Here is an 11,124-nt window from a genome sequence, read left to right on the forward strand (position 1 = left end):
CTTTTTGAACTAACTGTTGGAAATTTTTACCGCTATCGCAAAAGCCTCAGTTGACATTACCTATCAAAGTACTAGTCAGCTTTTCTCTGTTTATTGACCAAGAAAAACAAGGCAGTTCACACCAAACGACTTACATTATCAGTTGCAGTTCAAACAGAGACAGATGGGTATGGAACACTAAATGGATAAGGGAGCTGTCATGTGCAGCCTAGTGAGTCAGGCGACCAACATCATCTACTGAATTAAGACTCATGGGACCTAACTCACAGTTCATTTAGAGTAAACGATAAAAAAAAATGAAATAGTCGGTCTTTTAATATTCTCTCTTGTTATTAAAGTAATGGTGTTGGAGATTTTATTGAGCTGTTCTGGGTATGCAAAAGATCTGGAAAATTAAGGCAAGATGTATTTTATGAATTTTTTTCAAGTAAAACTATATTACGATCCACACCAGTAAATTTAAAGTTTTCCTGTAAACCAATAGAGATTTTTGAGTGACCTAGTCAAAGTCAATGACTTTGAACAAGGTATTCATGTCTTCAACCCTCAAAGATGAAAGAGTGATTCAAATTATTTGAGACTTTTAAACATTTCAGACAAAAAAAAATGTCTAGGGGAACATGAATTAAAGTGAATGCAAAATGTTGGGCAAAATTCAGATCTGAAATAAATTTTTAGCTACATGTTTGTATTTTTGGAATATTTTTCAAACTGTTTTCGGTTAGAATATTTACTGTTTGTTTGATCCTTATGGCTTGAGTTTTATAAAACTTGATTAATGTGATGGAAATTCAGTTCAATTAAATCTGTACGCAATATTCTTGCAATGAAAGCACACTTCTTCCAACCACAAATGCGTTAAGTTTCTTGATTTTTCTGAACTGGTTTCCAGTGTGCACGTGCGGTTACGTCAGAACAGGAGATGCACGAGAGGCGGGACCAAGTTAAAAAGGGGGGGTTCGTGGGAAATCAGTGACAGCCATTCAGAACTCCAAATAAGAAGCAGGGAGCGGAACTCCCCCAGTGTCCATCATTTCACTACCACATCCAGCAGTGGCCCCTCGGCGACAAGCAGGCAGAGAAAAAAAAAAAAAAAACCTCCAAAGATGGCTCCGATCTGCATCAAAACTGTGCTAATCAGTGAAAGCGTTGACCCTCGCTGCAGGGCGATCTTGGAAGAAAACGGCATCCGTGTCACTGAAAAGCAGAGTATGAAAAAGGAGGAATTAATCGCAGAGATCAAGGTTGGTGTTGCCATCGTGTAGTTTCCTTGCTCGGTGTTTCAAGAAGCGTAAACCTGCTGCCTGTTTGCGGAGGAAAAGTTGCATCAGCTGGAAACGTGCTGCACTTTTCTTGGGAAAAACACACAAAAAAACAAACAAAGCGGAGATAATCTGTTTTAATAATTAACTGGGATGTATCGCTGGCAAACGCTTTTTTAATACCACATCGAAATGTGCAAAGTGACTTCAGCTTAGTTCCGGCCATTGTGAATCTGATGCAACTCATCCCTGAGTTCCCATCACTCCCACATGCTACAGTGGCACTTGTTATCAGATCCACGTTGAGACGAACGTGCACGGGCATTTATTCCAAGTTTTAAAAGAACATTTAAAGTGGATTAATGCCCCAGTAGTGAATTTTCCTCTTTAAACCTAAATGCACTCCAGTGTTTAGGCCCTGGACACTTGGATCCTTGGGTCAAGTGTTAGCTATGGACACCATTAAGCCACCCTCTCTATTGCTATTAATATTTATCAAGTTGATTGGTAAAATTTTTACTGTTATTTATGGATTTAAAGAAAAAAACATTTATTTTAAAGCTTTCTTTTGGGATTATTTAATTTATAATTTGATTTGAGCTAATTAGTGTTTACACTACTGTTAAAAAAGTAGCTTTTTGTTTACAATTGCAGGTTACAGTGTCAACATTTTGTATTGATATAATAAAAAAATTACTTGCCCAGATTATTTTTAAGTAATATCCACCCTCAATACTTTAGTTGAATGTAAAAAATTACTTTAGAATTTTTGGTAATAGCAATTGATTTACCTGAAGAAAGGGGAAAAGAAATGTCTTAACTAATCTTTTGAAGTACCTATATAGCAGAGCGCCACCTATTTGCTTAGTTTTCTCCTCACACATATTATATATTTTAAATGTATTATAGCCAACAGTGCTGATATATTATGCATCCTTTGTGGAATTAGCTTGAAACTTCATGTGCATGATTTAGTCTATTTATATGACTGCCAACATAAATTCAGCAATAACTCTGTGCTTTGCTTCACACTTTAGGACTACGATGGCCTTGTCGTTAGATCTGCGACCAAGGTGACAGCGGACGTTATAAATGCTGCTGATAATCTCAAAATTATTGGGAGAGCTGGGACCGGTGTGGACAATGTGGATGTTGATGCTGCCACCAAAAAGGGCGTAATTGTCATGAAGTAAGTGTGCAGCTTAAGGCAAACGTTCTGTGCGCTGCGCCACGCGGTTTAACCCACCGTCCGTTTTATTTCATTTCCAGCACACCAAGTGGCAACACCATCAGTGCCGCCGAGCTGACCTGTGCCCTGCTGATGAGCCTCTCAAGGCAAGAGGTTTTTGTAAAACATAAAATAAATAAACAAACGTAGCCTAATATCTATTCATCTGTCTAATGTCCTTTCTATGGTCTCTAGAAATGTGCCTCAAGCTACGATGTCGATGAAACAAGGCAACTGGGATCGCAAAAAGGTACGTGGAAATTTCCATCTGCGACAAGTTTGGATTTGGCACGTGCGGCAGTTTAAGTTGCGTGGCTGGCTCCATTGTTCATTCAGTTGTCGGTAATCAAATGCGACAGCTGGTTCTGCTCTGTTCATATTTAGGGTCTTTGTCTTCACTTCTACAGTTCATGGGTGCAGAGCTGTACGGCAAAGTGCTCGGGATTGTCGGGCTGGGACGAATAGGAAAGGAGGTTGCCACAAGAATGCAAGCATTTGGCATGACGGTGAGTCAAGACAGTCTAACATGATGAGACTTGTGGGATTATAACACTTATACAAATATTACAAGGCTGTTTTTTTTTTTGTTTTTTTCTTTTTTGCTTCACACTAGACGATCGGCTATGATCCGATCACTCCGCCTGAGGTGTCGGCGAGCTGGGGGGTGGAGCAGATGTCTCTGGAGCAGCTCTGGCCACAGTGTGACTACATCACTGTCCACACTCCTCTGATGCCCTCCACAGTTGGTGAGCTTCACTGTCCTCATAGAGGATGACGGGTACAACAATGATATGCAGACTAATGCCATGTTGTGTTCTATTTTTAAGGTCTGCTCAACGATGAAACATTTGCAAAGTGCAAGAAAGGAGTGAAGGTCGTGAACTGTGCAAGAGGAGGCATCATCGATGAAGAGGCTCTTCTCAGAGCTTTGGAGTCTGGACAGTGTGGAGGAGCTGGACTCGATGTTTTTATTGAGGTGAAATCTAAGCCACTTATGTCTCTGGAATCGACAAAGTTTCTCTGTAGTTTCTGAAGCAATTTTGTTTTTACTAGAGATGCTTAGAGAAATCAGCTAGTGACTGGATTTTTGCTGATTTCCTGCTTTAATTGTTCCCAATCTGTGGGTGGCAGGTCAAAAACAATAAACAGTTTTATTGCTGGGCAATAAAACTGTTTCAGTCATTTATAGAGAATGCAAAAATGTAATTTATACTCCAACTTCAAAACTGATTGGAAAAAACAAGCTTAAACCAATTTTTCTTCACTGTGTACATTTTTCATACATGAGGGCCATGATGTGGCATCAGCTCGGATCCTAAAATAAAGAATTAATGACTCTCAACTGAAATGATAGAATAAAATTAACTATCCTGTTAATGAAGTAAAAATTAGTATCAGAAAGTCAACATTTTAAGACACTGTAGTTTAAAAATTGGCTGAAAACTCTGATCCAGTTCTTATTGTTCTGAGTTTGTTGGCTGCAGGAGCCGCCTAAGAACCGTTCTCTGGTGAACCATCCTAATGTCATCAGCTGCCCTCACCTTGGAGCCAGCACCAAGGAGGCTCAGGCCCGCTGCGGCGAGGATATCGCCCTGCAGATTGTGGACATGGTGAACGGCAAAAACCTGGTCGGAGCAGTAAGCGCCACTCGAATGTCCCATGTCTATTTTTTATTTTTATTTTTTTTTTATTATTATTTAAATTAACTTTTTAAAAGCATCTATATTCTTTGCAAAACAACAAAAAAGCTTAAGAAAACAGGAGTAACTAAAATGTGTTTGCCTGCAAAAGCAAGGTGGACTGCAGTGCCTCGCTTCAGCTAAAGGATTCATATGCTGTTAAGCTCAAAAATATTCATGCATTTGTTGAATTTAGGACAGTCGTTTTACCTTTCCAAACAAGCTTCCTCTTTGTTCTGTCGGGTGTGTGGAAGTTCCTGTCCTAATACGCTGACGTACCCCAGAAGTGAAACATTTAGCATCTGAGTATCTACTGACACATTTCCCCTTTCTAGACTTGAACCCAGATGCAACTGGTAAACAACCTTCAGAAAATGCTCCTGAATTTGAGATAAATCTTACTATAATGATCCTGTGTGCTATAGCAGTACATGCAAGTATAAAACAAACAAACAAACAAACAAAATTGTTTTCTTTTAAAACTGTAAATTTTTGTCCTTTTTGTGCAGGTAAATGCTCAGGTTTTAGCCGGCACGTTTTCCCAGGAGTCTCAGCAGCTGATCAGACTCGGAGAAGCTGTCGGAGCTGTGCTTCACTCCTGCAATGCCTCTAGGAAACCGTTCAGTCATGCTCACATCATCACTCAAGGTCAAATTACTAACTGGTCTAGCCTGTTTTCACAATGATCTTAAAAGTAGATCTAATTCCTGAAAGTGTAAAATTACAAAAAGATTCTCTTTTACCTCCCTCTAGTGGTCTAACCATGAAACAAGACAGTGTTTGATACATAAAGAACATAATTGTCTCATATTTACAGTTGGGTAGAGATCTGGTGAAAGGCATTCCTTCCTTTCAAGTTCTCTTAACATCATAAACTGTTATCTGAAATTCAGGGTCAGGGGACTCCATGAAATCCTGTGGGGGGTATTTTACCTCAGCGGTACTTGTGGGACTTCTGAATCATGAACCTGGACGTAGTGCTAATCTCATCAACGTCCAGAGCCTCGCCAAGGAGAGTGGAATAGCGGTAGGAAGTTAACTTATCATAATAAATCCCACATGGCAAATACTTAAATACTTTTCAATTCATGTAGCTTTGTACTTTCAGGTGAATCAGAGCCACTGTGCTTCTGAGGAGGCAGGAGTGTGTAAGGTGGAGGTTGTGGCGGACGGCCGCAGCTACAAAGCGAGCGGATCGGTTCAAGGAGGCGTTCCCGTCCTGCTGGAGCTGAGCGGCAGCGTCTTCAGGCAGCCCGTCTCTCTGACTGGAAATCTGCTGTTTCTCCAGGCCTCTGCCGACCCACAGCTGCTGCCCTCTGTGGCTGGTAAGAAGACGGACGACTGAGTCAAAATTCACCTAGTGCTGCACTTGAAAAGCGGCATGGTTACTTATGCAGAGTTGTGTGCTGGAAGAGGGGTTGCTTTGTAGATTGCTCTTACTATTAAATGTGCGGTTAAGACATAAATCTGCCTGGTGACGCAGTGGAAACCGTCTGAAATCGGTTTAAATGTTACCAAACAAGTTTCAGTTCAATGAAAATTTATCAGTCATCATCGTCCTACTATTTTTGCATTGTTTGTTGAACGATCTAAAAAATTAAACCACCATTATTTTAGGCTTTTGGGTTTTTGATGGTTTTTCAAACATTTCTTTGGACTCTGCTCTTTCACAGATTTTCTGTCAAAATCTGTGAAAGATTTTCTGTCAAAATCTGCGGATTTTGACAGAAAAGTGGATCAGTTAGGAAAAGTGGATCAGTTGGGGACAAACTAGGAAATGGCCAGGTTAGGAACAAGCAACTGCTGAATACCACCTGAGCATCAATTTAGGGGAGTTTTGAAAGATTCAATTTTATGTTTATTGTATTTTGTAGCAAAAACATCGACTCATTCTTAGAAATTTGAACCTTTTTCTGCCTGTTCATTAGAAACAAAAGTAGCATTGAAACCAAGGATTGTTAAGCTCAAAATTACTCATACCCCTAAAGGGTTTAGACTTAAAGTAATCTTTTAACACTGGGAACCTGTTTCTTCTGAATGGAAAAGATATAATTATGTCAAGATAAATACTACAGTGTGCAATGCAGCACCTATAAAAAGTATTCACACACATGGATGTTTTATTGCTTTTACAAATCAATCATGATCAACAAAACGTGGCTTTTATTGACAAAAGAATGTTTGTTACAGTGAAAAATGATTTCTACAAATTAACAATTAAACAAAAATATTTAACATAAACTAAGTGACTGGATAAATATTCATGTGGATGCACCGATGACTGCAATCACTGCATTAGTCGTCTGTGTGGATTGCACTTCTTCACTCCAAAATGAGAGAAGTTTCGGGAATAAGTGTTGTTGAGATCAGTATGAAAACTCCAAACTGTTTTCTCTCCCCCCTCTGGTTTCATCACATTTAATTAGGATTGAAGATTGCAATTATAATTTCTAAATTGTAGTGTTCTTTGTTCCTTAAATTCACACCCACGTTTGCTTTCCAATTGTTCTGTTTAGGAGCGTTGGCCTCGGAGGGAGTGCAGATTGAGTCTTTCAGCGCTCCTGTGGACCACACTGGGGACGTGTGGTATTGCGTCGGGGTGTCGTCCCTCCTGCAAGATCTCAACGTCTTGAAGCCTTTGGTTAAGAATGTAGCACAGCTCAGTATTTAAACAGAAACTGAGCCAGAATAACATTTAGTCTGTGAAGAACCCCAGCCTTCTCAAGAGGGCTGAATATAAATAACCTTTCTTTGTTTGTGTTTACAGCTAGCGGCTTGTTCAGTGGTTGCACGTGTTAACCTTTAAAAGTATTTTTATAACATTCCAGTGTTTTTGTTTATTGAATTTGTTGAAGTAAAACCCAAATAAAACGTCTGGCATGAAGTGTTGACTCTGATGATTTACTCATTAAAATGGGGTTTATCGCAAACCAGGACGAAAAATTTAATTTAAACAAACCAAATCATTATATACACACACACACACACACACACACACATATATATATATACTTTGTAGAAAATAAATAGCATTTATAATCTATTGATAACTGATTTTCTAGTTCAGTTAATATTGTTAAATATTATACAAAATTCAGTTTTAGTACAATTACAGAATGTATAGTTGGTCAGTTTAAGAGATAAAACCCATAAAAATAAATAAAAAATATTCCCACATTTTCACCACTTGCGTCAGAGCCCATAATGCTTGTTATAAAACATATTGGGTCATAATTTACTGAAGTCCAAAGGGTAAATAAATATTTTTGTCTAATCCCGTGTGAAAATTTGTCCTGCAGGGAACACAGAGCATTATTGTCCCCCTAATCCACGTCTGGATTAGGTTAAAGCCTCCGTCGCACTGGAATACCACATTCAGATTACCATGGTAACGGGAAGACTTGGTGGGGTAAATCATGAATGGGCCACGCAGATCACTCCGGCTCCTCTGGTGTCGTTTTAAACGGCGCTGCTCGTTTGTGTCTGATTTGTATTCTGTGCGTGGATCTCCGTCTGCGTGGTTGCTGCTAATGCGCGGTCCGTGAGCGCGTCACGAGACCGTGGGCCGGGGTTATATTTAGGCTCTCGGAGGAAAATAACGGCGCAGGGTCCTCCGAGTGCCGGACTGGCTTTGTCAAAGACCTGGACACTAGAGCGCAGAAAGGAGGAGGAGGGGGTGGCTCTCGCTACTGCTGCTGCACACAAATACCAAAATAGGATCGAGCTGTCTGCGACAGTCCTGAGCTAAATCGAGGCTCATGTGTTTTGGAGAGGAGCGCTTAGAGGAGCGTCGGTGGGGAACAAAAAAACACAAATGGAAATATATAAGGTACGCACATGTTCACTGTATTTTAAGTATGAAAAAATTTTACATTAAATTGCTTGCCATGTCTTATTACATTTCTTCTTTTCTCTCTCTCTCTCTCTCTAGATATAATGTCTCATAAAAACGAGATCTACACATATGACTTCTGTGACGGGGAGCATCCTACGGAGCTCCTGGAGGCTCTCAGGCATTTCTACATCCGCGGCCTGTTCACCGACGTGACCCTGCAGTGTGGCGAGTCCGGTCAGGTGTTCCACTGCCACAGAGCGCTGCTGGCGGCCCGCAGCTCCTATTTCAAAGTCATGTTCACGGCCGACATGAGGGAGAGGTCCGACAGCGTCATCAAGCTGAGCGGCGTGGACTGCGCTGTGCTGGGCGCCCTGCTGGACTACGTCTACACGGCCCGGGTGTGCGTCACCGAGAGCAACGTGCAGAGCCTGCTGGAGGCTGCGGACCTCCTGCAGTTCAGCAGGGTCAAGCAGGCCTGCGAGGAGTTCCTCATCCGCCTCCTGGACGTGGACAACTGCCTGGGCATGCACACCTTTGCTGAGCTCCATCAGTGCCCCAGGCTGGAGAGGGAGGCCCGCAGAGTGATGCTGAGCAGGTTCCCGGAGCTCATGGAGCAGGAGGAGTTCCTGGAGTTGGACTGTGAGAAGATCAGGTCTGTTCTGGCGGATCAGAGCCTCACGGTGCAGGGAGATGAGGCGCTGATAGATGGTGTGGTCAGGTGGGTGTCCCATGACTTGGATAGTCGGGTTCACTGCGTGTCAGACCTGCTCCACTCTATCCACCTGAGCCTGGATGACATTTACTTCAACACTTCCTTGGAGGTGCACAGGCAATATCTATCAAAAAACGATGGGAAGTTAAAATCCGTGATTGTTCAGGCGATGAGGTCAAATGGCAAGGAGATCCCTCCGAGCAGAAAAATTTCCCCCAGTATGTACATCATTGGAGGATACTATTGGCACCCTCTGTGTGAAGTGCACATCTGGGATCCCGTCAGCAATACGTGGGTGCAGGGGAAAGACATGCCTGACCCCGGAAGAGAGAGCTACAGCGTCAGCCTGCTTGGTGCAAACATCTATGTGACTGGTGGATACAGGACTAACACCGTTGAAGCCCTGGACACTGTTTCAGTTTATAACTGTGACTATGACGAATGGACAGAGGGTTGTCCCATGATTACTGCCAGGTACTATCACTGCTCAGTGGCTCTACATGGCTGTGTTTACACCATCGGAGGCTACAGAGGAGGGGCTCCAGAGCAAGAGACTGAATTTTATGATCCTTTGAAAAAGAGATGGTTTTCAGTGGCCAAAATGATCCAAGGTACAACAACTTAATGGGAAGAAAAACTCAAATGCATTGCATTTAATTTAGATTACTCTCTATTAAAGATAAAATAATAATAATAATGAAATACTGCTGACCTTGAATGCAAATGTTGGACATTTGTATGGAAGATCAAATATAACATGATATGAAGTATGCACTTTAAAACACAAGTTACTTGATACCTGGAAATATTTGCTGTTTAACCCTGAAGGTATGACTATGGTAAAAAAAAAAAAAAAAAAAAAAGACAACCAACCCCAAGCTTGTAATTGTCAAGTATTGCAAGATATTCTCAACTACATTTATGGCTGGACAAAGGTATTGTTTATTCTGCATTGTCTTCCTGCTGGAAGGTAAACCTGTCATATCTTCTATTGTCAGCTTCCAACTATACCCATGTGTCACACTAGTTATAGTTGATGTGTAGTGTTAGTTTTCTGCCACACATTGTGCTTTGAATGATGGCCAGAGCACATCACCTTCATGCCTGAAGGTGTTCATCCGGATGTCTGATCTTATGGCAAAACTGTAAACTGGACATTCAGTCCTTGCCCAGTCTTTCAGTTTAGGTAAAATATACATTTCTTTGCAGCTGTGCGACGTTCACTTACATTTTCAGACTATAGAACGCGCGCAATATTGTTTAGCACTGCTTTAAACTTCCTAAATTTATCCCTGACCTTACATGTTCCTTCACCTTCATGATGCTCTCTGTTGATCACTGCTCTCCAACAAACCTTCCCAGAGCAACTGCTCTTTTGCTACAATGAAATTACACACAAGTGAAATCTATTATCCCATTTGGTTGACATCCTAGTACTTTGCACTGGAATTTATTTTGGGGTATCAGAGTAAGGGGGGCTGTCTACAAACCACACCGAACCTTTTAGCGCTAAAACCTATGAAAATAATGTTTCACTTTCCTTCCTCTTTGCAATTAAGTAATGTTTTGTCTTGGTCTATTTCATAAAATCCCCATAACAAACACTGAAATTTGTGATTGCAATGTGACAACATGATTTACAGCTGGACATCTAACTCTCACAAAGCCCCATGTTTACCTCAGAATCTTTTAGAGAAAACCCAACATTGATCCATCCAGAAAAATCAATGAACACAAACTTCAGTCTACAACTTTTTAAGCAGGAATCAGATCAGGTGATCCTTATCATCCCTGTTTTCTTTTCAAGGTGTAGGAAATGCCACTGCATGTGTAATGGGAGAAAAAATTTACGTTACTGGAGGCCATTATGGGTACAGAGGAAGCTGCACCTACGAGAAAGTCCAAGTCTACAGACCAGACGTCAACGAATGGAGCATCGTAACACTAAGTCCACATCCAGGTAAGGGTAGTCGAAGGGGACAGAAAAGGAGCATTGATTTGATGTGTTGGAGCTGATTACTTGTGTTTGTACCTTCTGTTTCCAGAGTATGGCCTTTGCTCTGTGTCTCTCCACAACAAGCTGTATTTGGTCGGCGGACAGACGACCGTTGCCGATTGTTACGACACAGAGAGCGACGAATGGCGGCCCATATCAGTGATGAAGGAGAGGAGGATGGAATGTGGGGCTGTGGTGATAAGTGGGTGTATTTATGTAACAGGGGGGTACTCCTACTCGAAGGGAACGTACTTACAGAGCATTGAGAAATATGACCCTGAGCTGGACTCTTGGGAGATAGTAGGGACCCTGCCCAGCCCCACCAGGTCACATGGTTGCGTATGTGTTCATAGCGTCCATTGACGTTTTTCACATACACACACACACACACACACACACATATATATATATA

General features: G+C 41.5%; 2 protein-coding genes across 2 annotated transcripts; both read left to right on the forward strand.

Moving 5' to 3' along the window:
• The first annotated feature begins 959 nt into the window (after positions 1 to 959).
• On the forward strand, positions 960 to 7,070 carry phgdh (phosphoglycerate dehydrogenase). The gene is made up of 12 exons (XM_007546447.2): positions 960 to 1,244; positions 2,300 to 2,451; positions 2,532 to 2,597; positions 2,686 to 2,740; positions 2,898 to 2,996; positions 3,104 to 3,236; positions 3,318 to 3,466; positions 3,975 to 4,127; positions 4,679 to 4,817; positions 5,063 to 5,196; positions 5,278 to 5,494; positions 6,686 to 7,070. The coding sequence occupies exons 1-12, from the start codon at positions 1,107 to 1,109 to the stop codon at positions 6,838 to 6,840; spliced, it is 1,590 nt and encodes a 529-aa protein (XP_007546509.1). The 5' UTR covers positions 960 to 1,106; the 3' UTR covers positions 6,841 to 7,070.
• A 316-nt stretch (positions 7,071 to 7,386) lies between these two features.
• klhl23 (kelch-like family member 23) lies at positions 7,387 to 11,114 on the forward strand. Its single transcript, XM_007546448.2, has 4 exons — positions 7,387 to 7,998; positions 8,101 to 9,327; positions 10,524 to 10,676; positions 10,762 to 11,114. The coding sequence occupies exons 2-4, from the start codon at positions 8,106 to 8,108 to the stop codon at positions 11,073 to 11,075; spliced, it is 1,689 nt and encodes a 562-aa protein (XP_007546510.1). The 5' UTR covers positions 7,387 to 7,998; positions 8,101 to 8,105; the 3' UTR covers positions 11,076 to 11,114.
• Positions 11,115 to 11,124: the final 10 nt, after the last annotated feature.

Source organism: Poecilia formosa, unplaced genomic scaffold, assembly GCF_000485575.1.
Source record: "Poecilia formosa unplaced genomic scaffold, Poecilia_formosa-5.1.2 Scaffold16, whole genome shotgun sequence".
Lineage (NCBI taxonomy): Eukaryota > Metazoa > Chordata > Actinopteri > Cyprinodontiformes > Poeciliidae > Poecilia > Poecilia formosa.